The sequence below is a fragment of the Microtus pennsylvanicus genome, chromosome 3, assembly GCF_037038515.1.
Source record: "Microtus pennsylvanicus isolate mMicPen1 chromosome 3, mMicPen1.hap1, whole genome shotgun sequence".
NCBI lineage: Eukaryota > Metazoa > Chordata > Mammalia > Rodentia > Cricetidae > Microtus > Microtus pennsylvanicus.
The window spans coordinates 113,776,540-113,804,354 of record NC_134581.1 but is presented as its reverse complement, the minus strand read 5'-3'; the positions used below and the strand labels follow the sequence as shown (position 1 = coordinate 113,804,354).

At 38.4% G+C, this 27,815-nt stretch overlaps 2 protein-coding genes across 7 annotated transcripts in view; one reads left to right on the top strand and one right to left on the bottom strand.

Annotated features, from left to right (window-relative positions):
- Positions 1-319: 319 nt before the first annotated feature.
- On the bottom strand, positions 320-15,576 carry Aasdhppt (aminoadipate-semialdehyde dehydrogenase-phosphopantetheinyl transferase). 5 transcript variants are annotated; one of them, XM_075966891.1, is made up of 8 exons: positions 15,394-15,576; positions 14,898-15,123; positions 9,747-9,868; positions 9,018-9,179; positions 7,955-8,026; positions 5,246-5,396; positions 2,655-2,747; positions 320-1,950 (listed from the first exon to the last, which is right to left on the bottom strand). In XM_075966891.1, exons 1-7 carry the CDS (start codon positions 15,574-15,576, stop codon positions 2,665-2,667), a joined length of 999 nt encoding a protein of 332 aa, XP_075823006.1. In that variant the 3' UTR covers positions 320-1,950; positions 2,655-2,664. The 5 variants fall into 5 exon arrangements, with proteins under 5 accessions (XP_075823006.1, XP_075823010.1, XP_075823005.1 ...); XM_075966895.1 differs by lacking the exon at positions 2,655-2,747 and having other exon boundaries at positions 5,220-5,396; XM_075966890.1 differs by having other exon boundaries at positions 320-2,747.
- A 172-nt stretch (positions 15,577-15,748) lies between these two features.
- Kbtbd3 (kelch repeat and BTB domain containing 3) overlaps positions 15,749-27,815 on the top strand; it is a 47,006-nt gene continuing 34,939 nt past the window's right edge. The window contains exon 1 of one of the 2 annotated variants that reach the window (XM_075966886.1): positions 15,749-16,023. The gene's annotated coding sequence lies outside the window, so the exon portion shown is untranslated. Of the gene's footprint in view, positions 16,140-27,815 lie in introns of both variants that reach the window. The other variant, XM_075966887.1, reaches the window with a different exon arrangement.

The window sequence follows — 27,815 nt, the reverse complement described above, 5'->3', positions numbered from 1 at the left end:
AGTCTAGGAATATAAAGATAAATATCCAGGGGGCAGTTTTGCTACATGTCTATGTAGCCAAATATCAGTAGTACATTTGCCCTAGGGCCTATGATCTCACCAGACATAGGCTTTTACAGTACCAGGCATGAATTCATTCACAAGAAGATGGCCTCCAATTCAAGTAAAAAGTGGTTGATTATTGCCCAATCATGTTACTATTACACCAGAAGATACACCTTGCCTGGCACATTGGTACTATAACACACAGAACCCTCAGCTGGGAAAGTCATTCTTACTTAGGGTTTTTATTGCTATGAAGAGACATGACCACAGCAACTCTTATAAATGAAAACATTTAATTGGGACTGGCTTACAGCTTCAGCAGTTTAGTTCATGATCATTATGGCAAAAACCATGGAAGCATGCAGGCAGATATGGAGGCAGTGGAACTGAAGAGTTTCACACCATGATCTGCAGGCAACAGCGAACTGTGTACCACACTGGGTGTGGCATGAGACCTCAAAGCACACACAGTGACATACTCCTATTAAGGCCACACCTACTCTTTACAGAGCCATACCTATAAGCCAAACAAACACATTAGTCCATGGGGTCCACGCCTATTCAAACCACCAGTCATTTATGATTTATCTCAGCCAGCAACCTACATAGGGCTTTTTTTTTTTTTTAATGTGCATTGATATGAAGGTGTCAGACTACCTGGAACTGAAGTTACAATTTTGACCAGCCATTTGGGTGATGGGAATTGAACCCAGGTCCTCTGGAAGAGCAGCAGAGCTCTTAAGAGCTGAGCTAACTCTTCAGCAACCATACTATACTTTCCTGCACTTCCAGCAAGCAGGAAGCTCACAGCTGAGTTCTGGTTGATTTCTCTGAGCCATGTATCCAAAGTATATGGTGTCTTGAGCAATAGGATTTTATAACCATTTCATTCTTGCAGGCAACCAAGAGCAATGACAATACTATCTGGGAAGGCTCTGGGGGCTCTCAGGCCAACAATTCACTGGTAAGTTGCCCATGCTCCAGGAAGTAACCACTTCCCCAAATACATAAAAGTGACACTAAGTAAAAAAACACAAAATAGGAGGATGACTTGTTAGAAAGGAGTCATTATGAATATGATTATAATACATTGCATGTATGTAAGAAAGTCAAACAACAAAAAAAATTTGTTTTGTCTATACATCAGTCAGATCTCGGCTACTCCCCCCCCCCCCCAGACAGGGTTTCTCTCAGTAGGTTTGGAGCCTGTCCTGGAACTCACTCTATAGACCAAGTTGGTCTCAAACTCATGGCTATGTGCATGCCTCTGCCTCCCAAGTACTGGGATTAAAGGTATGCACCACGATTGCCCACCAGGCTGTATCTTCTTTATTCCTAAAATAAAACACTATCTGAAAAAAAATATGGTATTATGTGTCAGTTACATATGTGACACGAGTCTTCCAGATTCTACCATGCCTGCCCCAGTATTGTTGGTTGTTCACTATTTACCAACACAACACAAAGATTACAATAGTAGCTCAGTTTAGGCATTGACATATATACTGAACAAACCTGAATAATAAATCTACCCACCAATCAATAGATGTATGGTTACACTGGATAGTTTTATGTCAACTTGTCACAAGTTAGAGTTATCGGAGGGAAATCTCAAGAAAATGTTTTCATAAGGTCAGACTGTAGGCAAGCTTGTAGGGCATTTCCTTAATTAGTGGCTGATGTGGGAGAGTCCAGCCCATTATAAGTAGAGCCACCCCTGGGCTGGTAGGCAAAAATTCTATAAAACAACAGTAGCAAAACAATTCAGGCATAGCAAACCATAGACAGAAGCAGTCAGTGGCAATCCTCCATGGCCTCTGCATCAGTTCTTGCTTCCAGATTCTTGTCCTCCTTGAGTTCTTCCCTCACAACCTTTGATGATAAACTGTTATATGCAACTGTGATCTACATAAACATACAAGAGTCAGCTAATATTTAGTTGATAAACTGAAGATCCATCTAGCCATTTTTACCAAACTCAAACTGACAGATTATATGGTTGTACATTTATCCCTTATCCCCGATGAACATCATTTGCTGTCTTCATGTCTTCTTATTTAAAAATATAAGTAGCTGAATTGCTTTAAGGGACTTTTTTTTTGAATAGCTCTATGTACATTCTTCTGTTTAGTTCTCAAAGTTTAGATGGCAACATTTCAACTACTGAGTCTGTTTTGTAAACCTAATTCTTTAACAGACTTTAACTGAGTAATAGAATTTGATAATTTTTAACTGAAAATTTGCCCAAATGTATAAAATTGCAAAGGATAAATGGACAGACAGACAGACACGCACACACCCTTAAATTAACCCAAATTCTTGTGTAAGAAATTGTTAATAAAGACCCATCAAGCATACATTGAGCAGTATGATACAATGTAAACAATGGTTTTTGATCAAAGAGACATGGATATGTTACAAGAAGCAGGGCCCCTTGTTTATCCCTGCCGCCCGGCCCAGCTAGCTTTGCCCCTGAAATAACCACACAGAAACTGTATTATTTTAAACACTGCCTGGCCCATTAGCTTTAACTTCTTATTAGCTAACGCTTACATATTAGTTTAACCCATTTCCATTAATCTGTGTATCACCACGTAACTGTGGCTTACCGGCAAGATTCTAACCAGTGTCAATCTCAGGCAGAAGATCCATGGCGTCTCCCACTCTGCCCTTCTTCCCAGCATTCAGTCTGTCTTTTCCGCCTGATGGAGGAAGGTCATTGGTTAAGTAATAAAGAAACTGCTTGGCCTCATAAGTTAAAACATAGGTGGGAGGAGTAAACAGAACAGAATGCTGGGAGGAAGAGGAAGTGAGCTCAGACTTGACAGTTCTGCTCTTTGGAGCAGAGACGCCATGCTCCCCTCTCCCGGGCAGAGGCGATAGCACACGCGATGAAGCTCCAACCCAGGATGGACGTAGGCTAGAATCTTCCTGGTAAGCGCACCTAGCGGTGCTACACAGATAATTAGAAATGGGCTAAATTAATATGTGAGAATTAGCCTAGAAGAGGCTAGATAGAAATGGGCCAAGCAGTGTTTAAATGAATACAGTTTGTGTGTTGTTATTTCGGGCATAAGCTAGCAGGCGGCCGGGGTGCTGAGGACGCAGCCCCAACGCTCATATTACTACATCCGCCTACCCAAGTTCTGCCCTATTCGGCCCAAAGCAGTTTCTTTATTCATTAGCCAATGAAAGCAACACATGAACAGAAAAACCTCCTACACCATGGATACTTGGGGGAAATTAAAATTATTAACAAACAAGATGGCTTGGAGTAAAGAGAGGTAAATTATTTATGAAAACATCTAACTTCACATCACTTTGTTCAAGGAACTTTCCCTTTTTCTTTCAAATTATCAAAAAAATTCTGTCAAGTGCCTTTGTTATTAAGATGTTAATTGAGATTACATGTCACATAATGGAATACATACTGGGCAAAGGAAGTCAACAGAGGAGAGAGGCAAACAATCCCCAAGCTAACAGTCAGGGAGATGCCATAATTCTGCGGCACACCAGCCACAGAAAGCAAAATGACCAGACAATAAAGCCATTTGTTCAAGAACCATTATTTAAGATAGTTTAAATTGACCGTTTCAATGCTAGCTGTATACACAGAAGATAGTCATGAATCTGGCCAGGCCAATTATTAACACTACTGGCACACTATCAAGCCATTTTATTCTAATAAAACAAATGATTTTTCATTTCAGTATTATACTCATGCAGGAGTTAACAATATTTCATCTACTAGAAATGCTACAAGGTTTTCTATGCTTTGTAAAATTAAGCATGCTCAATAAAATAAAAAGTATAAAATACTTTTACTGAATAATTTTATACAACTTACACAATTTTTAATGTTAGTAATAAAAACAACAACATTGTTCTATTTCTTAATATTTAACAGTAATAAGACTAATTCCTGAAGACATGCACTATAATCATATAGTAGATTCTCTCATCAATATGATGGTCTTGGCATCTTAATATATTATGTTCACACTTTACGTTTATTTAGTAAGTAAAAACAGATGAAGATAAACAAGAGGTTCATAAAAAACACAAATAACCAGTAACGATAGCATATCAACCTCATTTGTAATGACGTAAATGCAAACTTAAAATATGGTTTCAATTTCAGTTATCGAGACCAACAAAAGGAAAGAATAAAAAAACAAAAAAAACCCATCCAATCTTCAGAAAATAAAATTGAGGCAATATCTACAGATGATCAGAGGGTACACAGATGGTGGTACACATACACGACTAACTGAAGTATAAGCTGCAATTTTTCAAGGGCACTATAATAACGCATACCAACAATATGTTTAAATCCTTTGAATCAATCATTCCATTTCTAAAAGCTGTCTGCAAGACACAATTAAGCATGGCACAGAAAATGCCAGAGCTTTCACTGCACTACCATTTACACTAATGATACAATTAAAACCCCTAAGAAGAAAATTAATACAGTATGATACATCTTCCTTAAGCCCAATAGTGTTACCTCAATGAAATTCTCCCAAGCCAGCCTTAGCTTTCCTTTCAATAGTGTATTCTTGACAGTGGTAAAATATGTCAAACACATTTGATTGATGGAATCTTTGGGGGGGCTATTCATCTCTAATAAAACAAATGTCACAACTTTATAAAAAATAAACCTGGAAGCTCCAGCAGCAGTTTCTGTTACTGCTGCTAAGGCAAAATTAGTACTGTAACACTAATGACAACTTAATGCCACACAGACATCACAGAAGACAATATTTTAGAACCAAATTTATGCAGCAACAATAGTTACGAAGAGCAAATGTATTCTCTTAAAACTACAAAACATGTTATCACTTTTTAAAAAGTTAATATAGAATTTATTCAAATAATAGTTTCTGGAACAATAACTCATTTTAGGGTAATTCTCTAAAAATGCTTGCCTTCAGCATGCTTACACTTTACTGTTTTCTTTCTATAAAGCACATTTATCATTGGAAAATTCTGTCATCATTTCTATTAATTAGAGTTCTGGAAAGGAAGATGTAAACATATTCAAAGAAGCCACTGAACTAGAAATATGCTCTTAAAAAAGCCTTTGGGTCTTTAAAAATGGTTTAATAAGATCTGACCACATCGAGCACTTTATTTAGTGAACACAGATTGCCACCCCCCCCACCCCCACTTACTCAGGGAACCTATCATGACTTAGTACCATTTCGTACTAGAATTTCTTCTGTAAAGCAGAAACAGTCCCAAAATGAAGGATCCTCAGGTGTCATGGGAATAGCAGATGCTATCAAATCATTAAAGTTAAGAATGGTAAACTGCCTCTGGGATGGTTTAGAATCATCTTGATATGAACTCTAAGAGAGAAAAGAAACAAAAACAAAAATAGATTGCCTTGTTTTTATTTATACTTCATGTTAACTGAATGATTAGTTTTATAATTATAAAATAATTTCAGTTCAGTAATATTAAATCAAGGCTTAGGAAAATTTCTAGAATATTGTTTTTGCTCCTTATACTATTGTTACCAACGTAAAAAAGTGAGATGTGAACTTGCTTTCCAAGTTACACACAGCCACCACCTACAAAATTTGCTTAACACAGACTTAATGAGATCTGTATGCACAAAGTTTGACTCAGCATACATACATACATACATACAAGGAATCTGAAGATGTGTAATTTCGGGAAGCAGAATTGGGCCACAGGCAAAATTTTTGAAACACTACTGAAGTGTAGGCCTGCTATAACAGATGTGCTGTAACTACACAGGGATGACACAAATTCAAGAAATTATTACTAAGTACTAACAAGGCACCTGACTTCATGTGACAAGCTAATCAGAACACAGAAACATTAAAAACATTGTATAGAATTACCTTTAGGCTCCATGTAGGTGGTATATATGAAATCATAAATGAAGTTCATGTTTAAAATTGGGTCAACTCCAAAATATAATTATATATAAGTAAAATAGTACAAAATCTAAACTCCAAAACACTTTCAGCACAAAGCACTTCAAATGAGGGCTATCAATTCATATTAAATACTTGAACTCAGACATTAACAAAGTTCAGTACTTATTTATATGGCTTCTAGGCTATGCTAAAATATTGTCATCTCAATTTTACAGATGGGAAACCGAGGGTCAGGAAAAGCTGACCACACAAGTCAAAAGGTAAACTTTGACTTACAACCTAGTTTTCCCACTATGCACTGCTGCAGGAGGTTCTACAGAAAGAAGTACTGAAAGCACAAACATTTAACTGATGTTGCAAAAGTGGCATATCATTATGATGGTAACCAACCACTTTCTTACTGGATATGGGGCTTGATCCACAGGAGGAATTTCACACCTGGTAATGCAAAACTGGGTCAAAAGATCATACTGGGGACAGCACAGGCCCTAGGGGCTGAACCTACAATTGTTATGTTGAACTGTCATGTAGTGAAATTGCCTTCTATTACTTTAATGCCCATAGTACTGCTTTCCCCTTTGATCAGGTTTTTTTTTTTTTCCTTTTTTCTGTAATGGGTAACAGTTAACCAACAGACTCATAACTGGTCATGTGCCAAACATAAATAACAGTGAGTGCTCAGCTGTGGATGAAGCCTTCTACAATAACCTCCCCTCATCTAAGGCTCAGGGAACATAAAGGAAGAGTGGACAGAAAAAATTTAAAAGCTAGCACATGAAGAAGAAAGCTGTAAAATGCTGACTTCAAGACACGGCATGGTATTACACCCATCCACTCTTAAGACCTTCACAAAATCAAGCACATCAAAATTCCTACATGAGTAAGATAAGGGTCTCTGACACTCCATCCTTACAGGGAGAGGTAGACAATCTACTTTGGGGATATGGCTGTCAGTAAAATAGCTCATGACTCAGTGGCTCTCCCCATTCCTATACAGAGCAGCACTAACTGGACTTGAGATTATTAATAACAGCAGCAACAACAGAAACCCTACCCTAAAGCACATGAAGCTGGAAAAAAGGCAGAGTAGGGAACCAAAAAGAGAATTAGAGGTATTAGATAAGATCACAATACATCCTATACACATTTAACATTTTCAAAGAACATATTATTAAAATAAAGAACTATATAAATGTACTCAAAAAAGTATTTGGAGGGAGCATGAAGCTGAATAAGATGAATAACCCAAATCACACTGTCTCCTATCAAGTATCAATTCTAACATTCTAGCCTTCTCAAGACAGTCCAAGACAAAATTCAGTCTTTATTTACAAAAGAAATGCTCTGTGGATTCCATCATTTTTCTAGAAGTAATAATGAAGGCGTGTGTGTGTGTGCATGTAAAACAAAGGCATACATTTTGTTACTAGTATTCCACAAAGAAATTGCACACAACTGCAGCTATATGTAGATTGAGTCTTGGAGTTTTCACCATTAGAAATATAAACAGATTATGACTGAAAATACAGAAGACCAATATCATACGAAGTCTCACATAAACAATTTATAACGCTAGGAGTAAGTTTAATTTGTAATGTGATTCCACTATAGACCAACCCGGTGACCTTTATATTCAATACACCCCCAATTCACCAGGAAATAAATTCTTGTTATAAATAGGATAGTGGCGATAATGAATTTCTACTGAAAATTTGACAGTACTATCAAAACTTTACTTTGCAATGTTTAAGGGTATCTAAATATAAGGCTAGCAAGATCTTGTAAGTTTTTTATGAGTGTATAAAATACCAGATAATTTAAAAAATTTTGCTAATAAAAAAACCTTGTAAACTAGAAGCTCGTGAATCAAACAAAACCCCAAGACTTCTGACCCCCTTACTCAACTAGGTAAATTAGAATTTTCTTCAATAAAAGCAAAACCATCATTTAATCACTCTTATTTTTAGCAAGATTTTTAAAAGACCATAAAAGCTTACATTCTGTTGTCTAGATCCATCAGGTTTCCTAATAGCCACTGCAACAAAATGGTGCTCATCTATTTTACTTTCCTGAAGAAAAAAGATAAATGCAAATTATAAAACATAAATCAAGACTTCTTTTTACATTTCTAAATCTTATTTACTTTATACATACCTCTACTACCTTCCCTCCAACACACACACACACACACACACACACACGCACACGCACACGCACACGCACACGCACACGCACACCTCTCTTGGAACCATGTAACATGTAAGCAAGATTAAGTACTTTATTCACTAACAAAGTATATGCCTTGTTAATCTCCTCTGTGACAGTGTGCTGGCTAGTTTTGTGAACTTGACACAAGCTAGAATCATCAGAGTTGAGGGAGTGCCACAATCGAGAAAATACCTCCACAAAACTGAGCTTTAGGCAAGCCTGTAAGGCATATTCTTAATGACTGATGTAGAAGGGCCCAGCCCATTGTGGGTGGTGCCATCCCTGGGTTAGGGTTCTGGGTTCTCTAAGAAAGCAGGCTGAGCAAGCCATGGGGAGCTAATAAGCAGCTCTGCTTGAGTCCCTGTCCTGACTTCTTTAGTAATGACTAAGACATGGAGGTGTAAGTCACACAAACCTTTCTCTTCCCCGCTGGCTTTTGGTCACCCTGTTTCATCACAGCAATAGTAGCCCTAACTAGGACAGACAGTAACATTTTAAAACACAAGTCCCAAGCCTTCTTATTAATATATTAATACTTGTTTTTTGGGTTCTTTGTTGTTGTTTGAGACAAGGTTTCACCAAGTAACTGGCTGGTCTGTATACCAGCTGGCCTCCAATTCACAGAGATCCCAAATGCTTAGGTTAAAAGCAAGCACTACTACTACGCCTTGCTAGGACAGAAGAGTTTTAATAATTAGATTTCTGTTATACACTTTGAATCTATTCCTAATCAAGACAGACATACACTCGTAACTTCTCACATTCTTCTTGTAAATATTAGGAACATCACAGATTCCTCACACATATAAATATGCAAAGTCTGAGCTATAACAATTACAATAAATTTCTTACCTCAAAAGCCCATTCTTTTTCTTCTTCCCCATCCAAGAACAAACGTGTTTCCTTATAAACCTGGCCTATATCCAAGTTTAATGGAGATATATCAAATTCAAGCCTCTGCATTTCAAATCCCAATCCAACACCAATAGCTTTTATGAAGCTTTCTTTTAGTGCCTACAAGGAAAATGGACATTTTTCTCTTGAAGTATTCAATAACTAAAACGTTTCATAACATTTACAAATACATTTGCATTTCTAACCATGTTTTTATTTTTTCCTTTGCTTTGTTCATTATAACATAATTGGAAACAAATAATGCTAATAGTATTCAGATAAATTATTTATTATGATATCTCAAATGTAAACTATAATGACCAAGTAGTGCCATCCTCAACGGGTTGCTAAAAGAATTAACTAAACTATAAAGACACTGAAGTGACATCTTCTGTTAATTAAGGCTCATATGTATCAGTTTAATGCAGAACATATTATCATGAGTAAATAAAAGTTTAGCTTTAAAAATAAGCTATCTTCTAATTGCACATTACAGGTTAAAATTTCTCAAAATAAATGGTATAACAATATAATTTAAATAATAAAAAATATCAAAGTTCTCAAGGAATTTGTCCATTTAAATAAAGCATTGTATGATAGTATCAGGAAACCAAGTCTTTCATGCTTATTTCTAGTGAAGACAAGGAAATATACATTATTACTGTTAAAATCACAAAGAAATTATACCCAGTGCCGGTAAAACATATCCAGCTGAGTCCATTCATTACTAAAACTTCTGATTGTATCCCACTCCTTGTTGGTAAACTTTCTTTTCATAATATGAAAGAATTCTGGAATAGAACCACGACCTATCAAATCAAAGAATATAAAAATAAAAATAGTCATTCTATTCAAAAGGGAAATAAAAACAGAATTTAATAAGCTGTTTATCACTGAAGCTACTGAAGAGCACTTAAAAAGGAAAGTCAATTTATACAGGCAATAATTCTAAAAGAGGCTGAAATGTAGTTCAGTGGTAGAATGCAAGCCTGGCATATGCAAGACCCTAAAATGAATTCCTACTACCATAAACATAAAAAACAATAAGAAATACTCTTAATAAAATATCAGCATATCAAAATTAGGTAGGAATTAAAAATAACTCACCATGACAACCATGGGTTAACCTAGAAGAGTTTAATACGAGTTCATGAAACTGTGAATTAAGTAATTAAGCAGAAAAAAAAAAACATTTTTTCAAAAGATGCTCCCAAAAACTTAATACTTGGCAGTCAAACTTGTTATAAATATTAAACAAGTAAAACAAAATTTCTTATATCTGACCAAATACTTTTCAGAAAACCAAAACAAAATTTCTAGCTATATTTGGTTTTTAAATTTTTAACCTATTCCCTAGGGGGAAAAGAAAATAACTGTCTTATAATAGCTTGCAACTAGAAGTCAGTTAAACAATGCACACTGTTTAACCAAATACCTCTCCCATAGTGAGTCAGGGAAGAAAACATTACAAATCAGTTCTTGTGCAAAGATGTTTATGGATCCCCTGTGCTCCCACTTCAAAAATAGATCCTTTCTGCTTAACCCACAAATATGTGGTGCTTCAGACTGCAACAATGATTCTCATTCATTTTCAAGCATTGAAATATTACAATGTGATCTTTAGAGTCCTATAACAGGGAAATATTACCATTTGGGGACGTGGATGGAACTTTTTAGTAATCTAAAGCTCATTTTCACCTTACTAAGAATTACTAGAGCATTTCAATAAAAACTAGTTCATTCATCGATCTGACCTTTACTAGCTTCATAAATACCATCCCAGAGAAAGCCTTAAAAAAAGTTAAGGAGCGGAAGAGATGGCTCAATGGGTAGCTTGCTTAGCAAGCATAGGAACCTGAGTTTCAATCCTCAGCCCCTGTGAAAAACAGGCAAGTATAGCAGTCACCAGTGTCTGTAAGCCCAATGCTGGGGGAAAAAGCACCTGTCAGGGTAAAGGAGTGAGAAGAAGCTGATCCCAGGAACTCAATGACCAGTATCCAAGTTTAGTCAAGTGACCATGTCAAAAAACATCACGGTGGAAAGTGACAGAAGAACACACCTGATGGCAACCTCTGGCCTCCAAATTCTCCTCTCTCTCTCTCTCTCTCTCTCTCTCTCTCTCTCTCTCTCTCTCTCTCTCTCTCACACACACACACACACACACACACACACACATACACACCCCATCCAAAATCACAAAATTAAAAGAGAAACATTTGTTTTTTTAATTAACTCTGGCATAAGTAGCATATATAAAATCAAGACAGAAACATTTTAACTTGGATTTGGAATATTTCATTCTTTGTATAAAACTAGTTTTAATGGTGTAATAAACAAAACTCATAAATTTAAGATAAGCCTGTTTTTACCATGTCATTTTGTCTGTTTTTTTTTTAAGTTTTCCACTTAGAACCTACAAGAATTCCTTTAATTTTTACCTAAGTATAAGGGCAATCAGATAAAAAATAGGAATATATTAAACTATTAACATACAAGGAAGTCAAACAACCATATAAATCATTACTTAAGCCTGAAAAAATATCAATGAGTATAGTTTGCCAAATATTAAAGCAGAAGATAAACAGCAAGCAATGGGAAGTCCATAAATACTTAACTAAAGGCCAGCAGCACCACCCTGTGGTTTAATAGGGGAAAGCGCATTAGCCAAGTATTTTTTTATTCCACTTTACATAGGAAATTAGAAGAAAAACTATTAGGCAATCCCAAAAGAAAAACAAATTTGTCCCTCAAAATATCAGCATAATTACTGAGCATACATGCAGAAAAATTCTTAACACTACTTGTCTATAGTGATGTCTACTATAATAATCATCCTACTGAATATTTAATCATCCTACTGAATATTAAAAAAATATGTAAAAAAGGTGAAAGACTGGAAAACATGTGAACTCTCAGTTAAGTTTAGAAAAACTTGATCCTTCTTAAGCGTTTAATTAAAGGAGTAGTTATTAAAGGAGAATGTCAGTTACTAACTTGTTCTATGTAATCAAGATCACACAACTAAAAAATTGTTGTAAACATAATAACCCAAAACAAAAATCATCAACAAAACCCTTAGCTACTATTCTAAACTTATCAAAAAACATTCTAATGTACTACCAGAACATCAGAGCCCATCTACATCACTCTCAAACAGGGTCTCCAGTACTCCATGTAATAGAATAGCATCTCAGTTAACACTCACCATTCAGCTATGAAGAAAGTTCAAAATTAGCAAAGTGCATACCACCAAATCATGGAAAACTGAGTTCAGCCATTAGAACCCAAGTGAAAATTCTAAGTGTGGCTGTATGGCCTGGAGTACCACTGCTGAGGAGGAGAATGGAGGAACCCTAAGGCTCAAAATGGCTAACCAATGTAGCTTAATTGCTGAGCTACAGATTTAAAAGATTCTGTTTCAAGAAGACTGATGACATTTCAGAGGGAAATATCAGCTGTGGGTTGCTGTCTGGCCTCCATACATAATATTGGCACCATAAGCATACATATACAAAAACTCAAACGAGCTGGGCCATGGTGGCGCACGCTTTTAATTCCAGCACTCGGGAGGTAGAGGCAGGCGGATCTCTGTGAGTTCGAGGCCAGCCTGGTCTACAAGAGCTAGTTCCAGGGCAGGAACCAAAAAGCTATGGAGAAAACCTGTCTCGAAAATCCAAAAACTCAAACAATAAAATTATTCTCGCTTCTCAAAGACTATGGGAGCTACTTAGGGAAGGTGGAGGGATAAGCAATGTCTATCTAACTAGAAGCAATAAAAGAGCAGCATGGACAGAAAACGATGATCAAAGAAAACAGAAAGAAATGAGAAATGGTAGATGCCTACGAAGGGAAAGCAGAAAAGAACAAGATAACATGGTTATGTTCAGGAGTTTTGATTCTATTATATGTGTAATGAGAACTTACTTCACAATTTTAAAACTGATGTCCATATCTCAAAATCACTCAGCTCTGTCTGGAGAATCACTTAGGGATGTATACTAATACTGAGGAGGAAAGAATGTGAGAGGAAACAAGAAATAGGCTGTGACTCTTTAGCAATATCAGGGCCTATTTTATACCAACTACACTTAATTTATGCTTATAATCCAATAGCTCCTCTAGAGATCAATTCCTATAACAACATCTATTTTGGGATGTGTGTCAGATAAGGTCTTGCAATGTAGTTCAGGATGGAGTTAAACTCATAATCAGTATGCTTCTACTTCCAGAAGTACGGAGAATACAGATGTGTGTTAGTACAACTAGCAACAGTCATTTTTAATTAATTATTTAAAATTAGAATTGCTTCTCAAAATATTAACTTATTTTTATATACATCTAAAGTATTTTATAATAAATTCATACATGAAAATGAAAACCATGCAATTAGAATTCTTACTTCTTCCCAAACTTTATTTTGTAAATACTGCCAAATTGAACAATTCATAAAACTATCTTCTTTACACCCGAATCTCCAAACATTTTTAACAGTAAATGAAAATTAGGAAATGAGGACAAAACTTGACCAGGCAAACAACATTCTCCCTAAGCATTGGAATTTCCACAACTTGTGCTAGGATCTCAAAGTCAAATCTACTTAGAAAATGAGTTGTACTTAGCCACCATAGGTAATATGAAAAATGACTTCCCACATTATATCTGACATTATAGACACAAAATGTGGATAATAGAATTGTCTCTTTCGATATGCTAATGGTACTCCTCTATGGTGACTATATCTCAAGTTAACAATGCTTGGTAAAGAGTAGTTTCCCTTCTATTCAACACTACATCTTCCATCTTTTAACAAGACTGAAGAACATTCCTTGATCAGCTGTTTCACCTATCCTGGTCTAATAAATCACCAGAGAAGCAAACTGGTATTTATTTCGTCTTCACTTAGAAAGGATGATCCAATCACAATGTGAAAATCAGTCAGATGGTAATGACCCTAGTCCCAACAGAATGTATCTCTTCCTTTGTGATACTGAGCATCTAAACTTTGAGCCAAATAAACCGTGAAGGGAAAGGCTTTAATCAAACTTGCTGGGGGTCAAAGATTTAATAAAACATTAGCAGAATTTTCAACTTCTGCTTAACTACCTTCTCACCATTAAAAACTTCAATTAGTAATGGCTTAACATTGCATGAAATCAGTTGTAAAATCTGTTTGTTTCCAGGCAGACACTGTTTATTAGTAAAAACTTATTCAGTACTGACCACAGTTAACACTGCACGAAACTGGTTGTAAAATCTGTTTATTTCTAGGCAAACAGTGTCTTGTGCTGTCTTCCTTCTCAATGTTAGTGGCCTCTCCACTAACTTCTAGTTAGAGGAAAAGCTAGTGTGAAGATTTCCCCTCTTCATCCTGACTCCTTTGCAGTAGCAGTTAATTTTGAATAAGGCTTCTATAATACTAGGTCATTTCTCTGGAGTTGCGTTTCAATAAAGTTAGTTACCTTGAAAATTCATGTTGAAATTTACTTGCAAAATACAACAGTATTGGAAGGCCATAGGTGCACCACCTTCATGAATAAATCAATTTTTATCCCAGTCCTCTGGATTTCCCTGAACCCAGAAAAATGAGCCTAAATAAATTTTTTTCTTTGTAAACCAGCCTCAGGTATTCTGCAACAGCAAGAAAAAAAGAAATATGCCAAGAAAAATTTGTGCATGCCTATAGAGAAAATGTAGCTGTAGGTGGTTAAAATGGTGCAGTAACTATAGAAATTAAGTATGGCAAGTGTCTACACTAACAAGCATTCTGGTCTACAACTGTCTAATAGTTAAGATCTGAGACATAACTCACTTTACTACGACATAAAAATGAACCATTACCTGGGAAACTAGTCTTCATTATATCAATGCCAACTTGTAACTCAGGTTCTGCAGCAAGAACTGCAAAGTCCCCTTGATGAGATATATTAAAGTTGAAATTGGGATAGGGATTCAAAGAGTCTTTTGCAAGAATCGGCTTTCCTTTTGAAGTTCTTTGCAGACGAATATGATCCCAAGGGATATTCAATTTCTCTGCAACTAATTTCCTTATCATCAAACGACCGGCCTGTTAAAAGACATAAAAACCCACGGTACATACTGTGTATCTGGTAACTTCCAAGCTTTTAACTTTTAAAGCATATGTATTACTAAACAAACGATTACTACGGACTCCAGTTTTAAGTGGACGGCCCTCCCCAGGCAACATCCCGGGGGAGGAGTCAGTGGTGAGAGCCCCAGGCCTCAAACACAAAGGCGGAAGCAGGTGGCGCACGCCAGAGCCCCCACCCGGCTGGCGACTCCTGCCCGCCTCCCCACAGCCGCAGGCCTCGAGTACCATGGCCGCCTTGGCGTCCCGGGCAAACACGAACTGGCCGATGCGTTCCTTCTCCTCGGGCTGGATCGACCGCACAGCCAGCAGCCATTCGGCTCGACTCGGCTGCCAGGTGCCGCAGGAGAAGGCCCAGCGAACGCCCTCCATGGACGGCACCACGCAGAGCCTCTTGGCGGGGAACACCATGCGCCTCACAGCAACTGCCGCTCTCCAGGCCGACGGCGCGAGCGGGACTGACCAAGGCCTCTGCCTTCGAGTCTGCGCAAAGGGACACCACCTCCTTTCTGGCGTCCGCACAAAGAAGTAGGGCGCCTGACTGTGACGTATCCACAGCCTCCCAGACGGGCGCTGGGCGTGGCCTTGTGATGCTCCGCCCCCAACCCGAAGGTCGCGTCGGGAAGAGGGCAGGGCTGAAGGCGGCGGTGTGGGGGAGAGGCGGCTCCGAGTGCCGCCGCACAGCGTGACGTCTGGTGACCGCGGCTCCGGAGCCTCGGAGAGGGCGGGACCAGGGCCTCCCAGTACCGTTAGGCCACTCACAGTGGAGGACTAGCTAACGGGACAGCCGCACGAGCCAACCACAGCCGGAGCTCTCAGGCTGGACTTGGGTGGAGACTTCAGGCACTGCGGTTGCAGGTGGGTGAGCTGCGGGGGTCTGAGAAAGAGGGCAGTGGAGTCTTCTGCCGGGGCAAGGGGCCTGCGACCCCGGCCTCGGTGCAGCCCGTGGGCGCTCCGAAAAGGGAGGGTGTACAGTGAGGAATCTGCTGCCCCGGGAGTTGTGCATGGCGAAACGACCCTCCCCGTACCTCCCTATTACCCCAAGCCCTCCGAGAGCCTCCTTTGTGCAGGCCTTTTTACTTTCACACGAGTTCCGCAAGAGTTCAAGTCACGGCTCCTTGCACCTTAAGTCCGCATGCTGTTCTTAGACTTGATACAAAGTCACAGGGGTGCTTTCCTGTTTCCTTGGTTACTCTTGTAAATAGATGTTGGCGGCTCTTCTGTGAACGTACACTTGAGCAGAGACTTCCCGGAGTTCGAGTCCAAGGAAAAGTTGATCTCTGGTGATGAATATGGACGCTGCATTTTATGGTAGATAGGTGCCATGCTGATTCAGCTTATCCCCTTTTAGGACTATTGCTTAAGACGAGCCTCTCCGCCAACGCAAATAATTCAACCATACCAAATTAGACCAAATGCCCATGTTTAGTGCATTGTTTTTGGGTGGCTCCGGGAAAGCATGGAGAGGGGAATAGAGGAAACAGGTGACCACGTGAAACGAGGAGACCACATCTTAATTCTCTGGGGGGCAGTTTAAGTAGCCTGTGAGAGTGGACTTGACCTTCCCTGGAGAGGTGGACTATAATATTCCAGACTCTTTGTATAAAGGGGTTTTAGGGAACTGGGGTGATGTTTTTTGACCAAACATTTGTAATATTATAATGGGAGCCTCATCCCAGGCCCTGGAATCCGTCTTTGGAATACTGGGCAGGAAACTCCATTTCAAGCCCCCTCCCCTGGGAATTGCCTTAGTCCATATTCCACTCCAAGAAAGCCTGCCAAATGGTGACCCCCAGGGAGGGTCAAGAAAGCCCGCAGTCTAGTTTGGTCTGATTGGAATTATTTGCATTGTCAGAGAGGCCCATCTTAAGAAATATTCCTAACATCCCCCTTAAGACTGCCAGGAAGAATCTGGAAAGGCCAGCAGTACTCTAATCTACACAGCCACTGCCTATTACTTATGTACTCTTGAAGATGGCTTTAGTCTGATCCTACTTGTTCCCATTAACATTTTTGTGATACGACATGCCCCCTCGACTTGGGTTTTTTGGAGTGTGTAATTACAGACTGTACTATCTTGATACAGCATCTTGCCTGTTAAAAGCATGAATGGGATGCTATTTAAGAATTGAAGAGAGTTCACAATGCGACACGGTATCTGCAGCATACAGAAAAAGCTACAGTAAGCAATGTGAGGATGAATAGATAAGTAAGCAAGTACTAAAGCCCATGACAGTAAATATAATTCACTTATATTTCTGCTTTGCGTCTTATGTAATTAAGCATCGTATTGCAGTGTATCATTGCATGTGTTTTTAATGATAGTGTGGGCAGCTTGAGTAGGGCTAAACAGGAACATGACTAGGTTCATCAGGACTGGAAATGATGGAACTAGAGTATTGTCAAACATATTTTTCTGGATAAGGAGTAGAAAAATACAGTGGTAACTAGGGGAGAATAAGAAGTCAAGGGATGGACTATTCTTATTTTGTTTGATGTGATTTTAAAAAGGAGAGTTCTGGAATATGCATGCTATGAAAAGTGTCTTTTATTGGTTGTGGGTTTACAAGGTCAATGAAATAAAGAAGACACAGAGGCTCTCTGGAATGAATTTTTAGCCTTCCCAGCTGCAAGTGGGTCTCTGGCAAACTTACCCTGCTGCTTTGCAAAGGACTTTTTTTATTGTTATACAATTCACACCTTAAGTAAGTTAATTTCTATATACTAAAACCTCTTATCTATGCCCCCTAAAGAGACAATGCCAATGCAAATTCCCAAAAATCACAGGACAGTCTCAGTTTGCTGAGTTCTCCTGTAACCAGATTTTGCATAGGCTTTAATCCCTTCAGAAACTCTCAGATAAGATTTACATACTTCACACAAAAGGTAGCAGTCACAAAAGACAGATCAAGGCTAATACTAATATTTCGGAATCAAACCAGCTACATAACTCTGCAGAAACTCACCACAGTGTCTAGCAGAGAAGGAAAATTTGTGTGTGTTCTGTAGAGCTAGAGGTCTGATTACCATTCTAGCAATCACTTTAGAGTCGTGGATACTGTTGCTTTTTATCATGTCCCTGGGCTAAAGATACAGCTTAGTAGGAAATGTCTAGCTCTTTGTTGTCATACATTTTTTAAATGCCTTCCACAATAATAACTACTCTGTAAATATACTAACAAATAATCTTCCTTCAACTTATCTGTCACTTATGAACTAGAAATATTCTAAGAATGACAATAGCACCAAAATACTGCCATGTTTTAAGTCAGTGGTTCTTGATGTTAGAATCACAGCTATTTTACCTGCTCTCTGCCATCTCTGTCTCCTGGGAATTGTACTGGCCACCTATAATTTTCTAAAACTCGCTTTTCACTTGAGGGCTTTATATATTTTCTCCCACCAGTGATTTAACTTTTCGTCATTTAGGTCTCAACAAGCACATCCACAAAAAGGCTGTAGTGTGTAGTTGATGACAGCAAGGGCTCCAGAGTCTTACTATCTGGGTTTACATTCCGGCTTTCGACTTACTCACTGTATGTGACTTGGATTAGTACTTGAATTAGCAAAACTTCATTTCCCCATCTATAAAGTTAGGGATAATAATAGTATTTGCTTTATATAAGTAGCTAGAGGAGTTAAAAAGGATACAAGACATGCAAAGCAAGTGGCAGCACATCCTCACTGGAAGATGAAAGGAAGGAAGGAAGGAAAGAAGGAAGGAGGGAAAGAAGTAGGAAGTCAGGAAAGAAGGAAGGAGGGAAATAAGAAGGAAGGAAGGAAGGAAGGAAGGAAGGAAGGAAGGAAGGAAGGAAGGAAGGAAGGAAGGAAATATGATGGGGGAGAGTCTTCTGGCTTGTGTTAATTTCATTGGTTAAATAAAGAGACTGCCTTGGCCCTTTAATAGGACATAAAATTAGGTAGGCGGAGAAAACAAAACAGAATGCTGGGAGAAAGAAGCTGAGTCAAGGAGTCGCCATGACTCTCCTACTGGACACAGACGCAGGTTAAGATCTTCCCTGGTAAGACACCTCGTGGTGTTACAGGGATATTAGAAATGGGTTAGATCAATATGTAAGAGCTAGCCAATAAGAGGCTGGAACTAATGGGCCAGGCAGTGTTTAAAAGAATACAGTTTCCATGTAATTATTTCGGGTATAAAGCTAGCCGTGCTGGCAGCCGGGTGCTGGGAAAGTAGCCTGCCGCTATTAACACAACAGAAATAAATGCAGGAAGTATAGTTGTATGTCTGCCATATTCTCCAAAACAGCTCTAGTTCCTACTCAGTACTTGTGATGGTTGTTCTTGGTTGTCAACTTAAGTACATCTGGATTGAGCTACAACCCAGAAATGGAGGGCACACCTGTGAGACATTTTCTGCTTGGTTTAAAGTGAGTGAATCAACTTCTTGTCGGGATGTTTGAGGCAGGAAGGCATGCACCTTTGATCTAGATATTGAGTCAGAAAGATGCACGCCTTTAATTTTAGTCTTAAGGTGGGAAGACAGCCCTTTAATATACTTCATACCTGCTTCTGGATGCTTATATAAGGACATAGAAGAAGGAAGCTTTTGCTCTTTGCCCACTTGCCTTCACCTTACTTGCATGTCCATTCCTTCACTGGCATCGGAGAATAGTTCTTTGGGGATTCCAGCATATCCAGAAGACCAACTGACACCTCCAGCTTGTGGGACTGAGCTTTCTTGGTACTGTAAAATGGGATGAGTGAGGACCATGACAGGTGATAGAATATACCATGCAGAGAGAGCCTGAGTGTGGAGATAAAGGGAAAGGGAAGGGAAGAGAAAATGGGAGAGACAAGGAGGGAGGAGGTGAGAAGCAGAGAGATCTGCATCTTCAGAAGAATGATCTGGAAGTGAAAGTGAGCAGAGCTTGACTCCTACAGGAATCTTTGCACCTGAGCACAAGCCAGGACCCTGGGCTGGCCAGAATACAGCCTGGGTACATTCTGTTAGATGACAGGCCAGACCAGCATAATGCCTGAATTTGGACTTCCCATTCACAGCAATCCATTGTTGGATTAGCTGGACTGCAGCCTGTAAGTCAATCCAATAAATGACAGTTATGACATATATTTTATGTATATATTGCAAATGTAATATGTTATGCATCATGTAATATAATACATATAATATATAACATATACATATAATGTATATATTATGTAGATAATATCATATATATACATATATTAGAAAGAGAGAGATTCATTCCCTAAGTTCTGTGACTCTAAAGAACCCTGACTAATACAGTACTTTTGTTAACTAACTTCTATGATAAACTCCATATTTACATCCCAATGACTGGAGGCTCTAGTGAAACAAAGCCCAGATGAGGTTAAACCCAGCCTAGCTTTAATTAATTTTACTTAATTCAGGTAGCACGTGCATGCTTTTATGTTACTACTTTATAACAAGAAACTGTTGTTAAGCCTAATTATTTAGCTTTTAAATTTTTAAAATGATTATTGTAATTTCAGTATAGTCTGTTTGAAAGTTACTTCCATAACCACTTAGCATATGTGTTCTTCCGCATAGTAGTTAATGATAAAGGAATAGCACATAGTGTATGAATTTGGAATCTGGCTTTAAGAGGCAACGTAGAGTGATCCTTGTATATAGGAAGTTGATGTACATTATTGCCAATTAACGCTCAGCCTGCTATATTTAGTGAGTTCTTCCAGATGCCCCTGGCTGTTCTCTCTATCTTAATTACAGTAAACACCTAAACCATATTGTAGAGTGGTAAAGTTGGTAATTTTTTAGCTGCACCCCCTCAAGTGGATCTGGTGCAGAAAACTGGGGGATATGTATGAGTGTTTGACACCAGATATACAGAAGAGGGGTGCAGTAAAGAAACTGCTGACACAAGCACTCTGCAGTGTGCTCAAGGGGAAAGTGATTTTTTGGTCTGTTTTGTTTTGTTTGTGTGTTTTTGTTTCTTATTGTGCATAAGAGAGAAAATATACAGAGGCATCTTCCAAATTTAAAAGCAGAGAGGGGAGGGGTAGACTGGACATGGCTAGTGAAAAGGGGATACTAGCCAGAGACAGAGAATAGACAGAGTCCAGAATAGTGAGAACAATCAGGTTATAGGGGTGAGGAATATAAGCGTTACAGCTCAGGTGGAAGGTTATCCTGGCAGTCAGGAGTTAAGAAATACCACAAAGTCATAGCACATAACAAACCTCACACAAGAGATTTATTGGGAGGGAAAAGCCCAAGAGGGTGGCTGCCTCTGCTAGGACAAAAATAAAAAGCAGAGAACTGAGAGGAAGGCAAGACTTATATAGACTTTCTATGGGGAAGGTATTTGGGGGCGATGAGACCTTTTCAGGATGAAGCTTTCCAAGGTGGGCATTGGTGACATTGGTGGGATTTCACGTCTAGAACTTGGGCTTTTTACTCTGTAGGTGGAGCCTCGGTGCAACTGTTAGGAAAATTGGAGTGTTCTGTGGGTGGAACCTGACAGTTGGAGGTCCTAGGTGAGTGGCCTGGCCACTCCTGTTCCTCAAGTGGCTTACATACCCCCCCCCCATTTTTTATTATTGATAAACAATCAGGTTATGGGAAAGAGGGGTGATGTTATCAGTGTACTACTTCCTGTTCGATGGGGTATTGAAGTCCTTTGGGCAAACTTGATCTTAGCCATCAGGGTATAATTGGGAGTCATTGACCTGTCGCTCTGTAACTAGGGACCTGTAATCCTGCATTAAAAGTTTGGTTAGAAGTCTTTTGAATCTGTTGTTGAAGAAATCTAGACAAGAAGTTTGTAGGGTGGGGTTCAACTAGTATAATTAAGAAAAGGAGGAGAAAGGGGGTTAAGAAGGGCAGTATCCAAGACCATATTATACTTATCAGTGATCTACTGGCCAGAGTCATCGAACTGTTTCTTATATTTTGGAGATCTATCTGGAATTGTCAGCACTTGTCTCTTCCTATACCTGATTGGTTGACATAGAAACAACATTGCTCCTAAGGAAGAGACAAGGACCACCTCTTTGTGCTGTTGGTAAATCTCATCCTTGCTGACTTTGTAGCACTTATGGTGGCGAGTTAGTCTATTTGGCCCAGGAGAGTAAAGATGATCAGAGCTACCCATTGGAGATCCTGGATGAACTGAGAGGAAAATGTATGGTAAATAGCTGGGGAAGTAGTCAGTCCTGCTGTTCCATTGGTGACACTAGTGGTTGTACTCAAAAGTGCAAAAAAGGGTAGGAACTTAACTGCTTATTTTCATCCCATGCAGCTATAAACCCTGTGATGGGAATTGGCAAGTTCTTCACCATGTATTGTCATGACATTTCATTTGTATTTTTAATAAATAAAGCTTGCCTGAAATTCAAAAATTAAAACAGCCGCACTGATCACCCTTACAGACCAATAATGCCTCCAGAAGTTCCTTTATTGTATAAGATTGTTTTGGCTATCCTGGTTTTTTGTTTTTTTTTTCCATATAAAGTTGATTATTGTTCTCTCAAGGTCTGTGAAGAATTTTGTTGGGATTTTAATGGGGATTGCATTGAATTTATAGATTGCCTTTGGCAGAATTGCCATTTTTACTATGATGATCCTCCCAATCCAAGAGCATGGGAGATCCTTCCATTTTCTGGTGTCTTTTTCAATTTCTTTCTTCAAAGACTTAAAGTTCTTGTCAAATAGATCTTTCACTTCCTTGGTTAGAATGACCCCAAGATACTTAATGCTATTTGTGGCTATCATAAAAGGTGAAGTTTCTCTGAATTCCCTCTCTGCTTCTCTATCCTTTGTGTCTAGAAGGGCTACTGATTTTTTTGAATCGATCTTGTAACCTGGCACATCAATGAAGTTATGTATCAGCTGTAGGAGTTCTTTGGTAGAGTTTTTGGGGTCACTAATGTACACTATCATATCATCTGCAAATAATGAAAGTTTGACTTCTTTCTGATTCAAATCCCCTTGATCAACTTATGTTGTCTTATTGCTATTGCTAGAACTTCAAGATCTATGTTGAAGAGATATGGTGAGAGTGGACATTCTTGTCTTGTTCCTGATTTTAGTAGAATAGCTTTGAGTTTGTCTCCATTTAATTTGATATTAGCTGTTGGCTTGCTATATATTACTTTTATTATATTTAGGTATGATCCTTGTATCCCTAACCTCTCCAAAACCTTTATCATAAAGGGGTGTTGAATTTTGTCAAATGCTTTTTCAGCATCTAATGAAATGATCATATGTTTTTTTTTCTTTCAGTTTATTTATATGATGGATTACATTGATAGATTTTCGTATGTTGAACCAGCCCTGCATCTCTGGAATGAAGCCTACTAGGTCATAATGGATAATTTTTTTAATGTGTTCTTGGATTCTGTTTGCCAGAATTTTCTTGAGAATTTTTTGCATTGATGTTGATGAGTGAGATTGGTCTGTAATTCTCTTTCTTGGTTGGGTCTTTGTGTAGTTTTGGAATCAGGGTGACTGGAGCTTCATAAAAAGAGTTTGGCAATGACTCTTCTGATTATTTGAAACACATTAAGGAGTATAGGTATCAGCTCTTCTTGGAAGTTCTGATATAATTCTACATTAAAACCATCAGATCCTGGGCTTTTTTTTTTGGGGGGGAGGTTTTTTATGACAGCTTCTATTTCCTCACGACTTACACATCTATTTAAATTGTTCACCCCGTCTTGATTTAATTTTGGTAAATGGTACTTATCTAAAAATAAGTCCATTTCTTTTACATTTTCCAACTTTGTGGCATATAAGCTTTTGTAGTAAGACCTACTGATTCTATGAATTTCCTCAGTGTCTGTTGTTATGTCCCCCTTTTGATGTCTGATCTTGTTAATTTGCATGTTCTCTCTCTCCCTTTTGATTAGTTTGGATAAAGGTTTGTCAATCTTGTTGACTTTCTCAAAGAACTACCTCTTTGTTTCATTGATTCTTTGGATTGTTTTCCGTGTTTCTATTTTGTTGATTTCAGCCCTCAGTTTGATTATTTCCAGTCTTCTGCTCCTCCTGGGTGAGTCTGCTTCTTTTTTTCCTAGAGCTTTCAGCTGTGCTGTTAAGTCTCCAATGTGAGCTTTCTCCATTTTTTTTTTAATGTGGGCACTTAGAGCTATGAAATTTCCATTAGCACTGCTTTCATACTGTCCCATAGGTTTGGTTATGTTGTGTCTTCATTTTGTTGAATTCAAGGAAGACTTTAATTTCTTTCTTTATTTCTTCCCTGTCCCAGGGGTGGTTCAGTAGTTGACTGTTCAGCTTCCATGAATTTGTAGGCTTTTTTGGGGTAGAATTATTGTTAAATTCTAACTTTATTCCATGGTGATCCAATAAGACACAGGTGGCTACTAATTTTTTTTTTTTTTGTATCTGTGGAAGCTTGCTTTGTTACCAAGTATGTGGTCAATTTTCGAGAAGGTTCCATGAGATGCTGAGAAGAAGGTATATTCTTTCCTATTTGGGTGGAATGCTCTATAGATGTCTGTTAAGTCCATTTGATCCATTACCTCTCTTAAGTCTCTTATTTCTCTGTTAGGTTTCTGTCTGATTGACCTGTCTATTGGTGAGAGAGGAGTGGTGAAGTCTCCTACTATTAATGTGTGGGGTTTGATGTCTGCCTTGAGTTCTAGTAATGTTTCTTTTACATAAGTGGGTGCTTTTCCATTAGGGGCATAGATTTTTCAGGATTGAAACTTCCTCTTGATAAATTGTTCCTGTTATGAGTATAAATTGTCCATCTCCATCTCTTCTGATTGATTTTAGTTTGAAATTTTAGGAAGAAATAAAGAAAGAAATTAAAGTCTTCCTTGAATTCAATGAAAATAAAGAAACAACATACTCAAACTTATGGGACACTATGAAAGCAGTCCTAAGAGGAATGTTCATAGCACTAAGTGCCCACATAAAGAAAACAGAGAAAGCACATATTGGAGACTTAACAGCCTACCTGAAAGCTCTAGAAAAAAAAAAGAAGCAGACTCACCTAGGAGGAGTAGAAGACTGGAAATAATCAAACTGAGGCCTGAAATCAACAAAATAGAAACACAGAAAACAATTCAGAGAATCAAACAAATAATAAGCTGGTTCCTGGAGAAAATCAATAAGACTGATGAACCCCTATCCAAATTAATCAAACGGCAGAGGGAGAATATGCAAATTAATAAGATCAGAAATGAAAAGGGGGACATAACCACAGACACAGAGGAAATTCAGAGACTCATTAGATCTTACTACAAAAACCTGTATGCCACAAAACTAGAAAATGCAAAAGAAATGGACATTTTTTTAGATAAGTACCACATACCAAAGCTAAACCAAGACCAAGTGAACACTCTAAATAGACCTGTTAGTCGCGAAGAGCTAGAAACCGTTATCAAAAATCTACCTTCCAAAAAAAGCCCAGGACCAGATGGTTTCAATGCAGAATTCTACCAGAACTTCCAAGAAGAGCTAATACCTATACTCCTTAATGTATTTCACAATATAGAAACAGAAGAGTCATTGCCAAATTCCTTTTATGAAGCTACAGTTACCCTGATACCAAAACCACACAAAGACCCAACCAGGAAAGAAAATTACAGGCCTATCTCACTCATGAATATTGACGCAAAAATTCTCAATAAAATACTGGCAAACCGAATCCAAGAACACATTAGAAAAATTATCCATTATGATCAAGTAGGCTTTATCCCAGAGATGCAGGGCTGGTTCAACATACGCAAATCTATCAATGTAATCCACCATATAGATAAACTGAAAGAAAAAAAACATATGATCATTTCATTAGATGCTGAAAAAGCATTTGACATAATTCAACACCCCTTTATGATAAAAGTCTTGGAGAGATTAGGGATACAAGGGTAATACCTAAATATAATAAAAGCTATTTACAACAAGCCGTCAGCTAACATTAAATTAAATGGAGAAAAACTGAAAGCCATCCCACTAAAATCAGGAACACGACAAGGCTGTCCACTCTCTCCATACATCTTCAATATAGTGCTTGAAGTTCTAGCAATAGCAATAAGACAACATAAAGGGATCAAGGGGATTCGTATCGGAAAAGAAAAAGTTAAGCTCTCGTTATTTGCAGATGATATGATAGTATAAATAAGCGACCCCAAAATCTCTACCAAGGAACTCCTACAGCTGATAAACACCTTTAGTAATGTGGCAGGATACAAGATCATCAGTGGCCTTCCTATACACTAAGGATAAGGAAACAGAGAGGGAAATTAGAGAAGCATCACCTTTCACGATATCCACAAATAGCATAAAATATCTTGGGGTAACTCTGACCAACGATGTGAAAGATCTATTTGACAAAAAATTTAAGTCTTTGAAGAAAGAAATTGAAGAGGACACCAGAAAATGGAAAGATCTTCCTTGCTCCTGGATTGGGAGGATCAACATAGTAAAAATGGCAATTCTACCAAAAGCAATCTATAGATTCAATGCAATCCCCATCAAAATCCCATCAAAATTCTTCACAGATCTGGGGAACACAATAATCAACTTTATATGGAAAAACAAAAAACCCAGGATAGCCAAAACAATCTTATACAACAAAGGAGCATCTGGAGGCATTACCATCCCTGACTTCAAACTCTACTACAGAGCTACAGTATTGAAAACAGCTTGGTATTGGCATAAAAACAGAGAAGTCGACCAATGGAATCGAATAGAAGACCCTGACATTAACCCACAAACCTATGAACACCTGATTTTCAATAAAGGAGCTAAAAGTATACAATGGAAGAAAGAGAGCATCTTCAACAAATGGTGCTGGCACAACTGGATGTCAACCTGTAGAAGAATGAAAATAGATCCATATCTATCACCATGCACAAAACTCAAGTCCAAATGGATTAAAGACCTCAATATCAGTCTGAACACACTGAACCTGATAGAAGAGAAAGTGGAAAGTACTCTACAACACATGGGCACAGGAGACCACTTCTTACGTATAACCCCAGCAGCACAGACATTAAGGGCCTCATTGAATAAATGGGACCTCCTGAGACTGAGAAGCTTCTGTAAAGCAAAGGACACTGTCGCTAAGACACAAAGGAAACCCACTGACTGGGAGAAGATCTTCACCAACCCCGCAACTGACAAAGGTCTGATCTCCAAAATATATAAAGAACTCAAGAAACTAGACCGTAAAAGGCTAATCAAACCAATTATAAAATGGGGCACTGAGCTGAACAGAGAATTCTCAACAGAAGAACTTCAAATGGCCAAAAGACACTTAAGGTCATGCTCAACTTCCTTAGCGATCAGGGAAATGCAAATCAAAACAACTTTAAGATACCATCTTACACCTGTCAGAATGGCTAAAATAAAAAACACCAATGATAGCCTTTGTTGGAGAGGTTGTGGAGAAAGGGGTACACTCATCCATTGCTGGTGGGAATGCAAACTTGTGCAACCACTTTGGAAAGCAGTATGACGGTTTCTCAGGAAATCCGGGATCAACTTACCCCTGGACCCAGCAATACCACTCTTGGGAATATACCCAAGAGAGGCCTTATCATAGAACAAAAGTATATGCTCTACGATGTTCATAGCAGCATTGTTTGTAATAGCCAGAACCTGGAAAGAACCTAGATGTCCTTCAATGGAAGAATGGATGAAGAAAGTAGGG

What these genes read in the sequence shown, in the direction of transcription:
- Aasdhppt (XM_075966890.1), bottom strand. Translation starts at nt 15,576, where the DNA reads ATGGTGTTCCCCGCCAAGAGGCTCTGCGTGGTGCCGTCCATGGAGGGC. An exon ending in GGGACGCCAAGGCGGCCATG is followed by an intron (nt 15,124 to 15,393) that starts GTACTCGAGGCC and finishes GTCTTTTAACAG; the next exon opens with GCCGGTCGTTTGATGATAAG. An exon ending in ATGGATCTAGACAACAGAAT is followed by an intron (nt 5,397 to 7,954) that starts GTAAGCTTTTAT and finishes TTTCTCTCTTAG; the next exon opens with AGTTCATATCAAGATGATTC.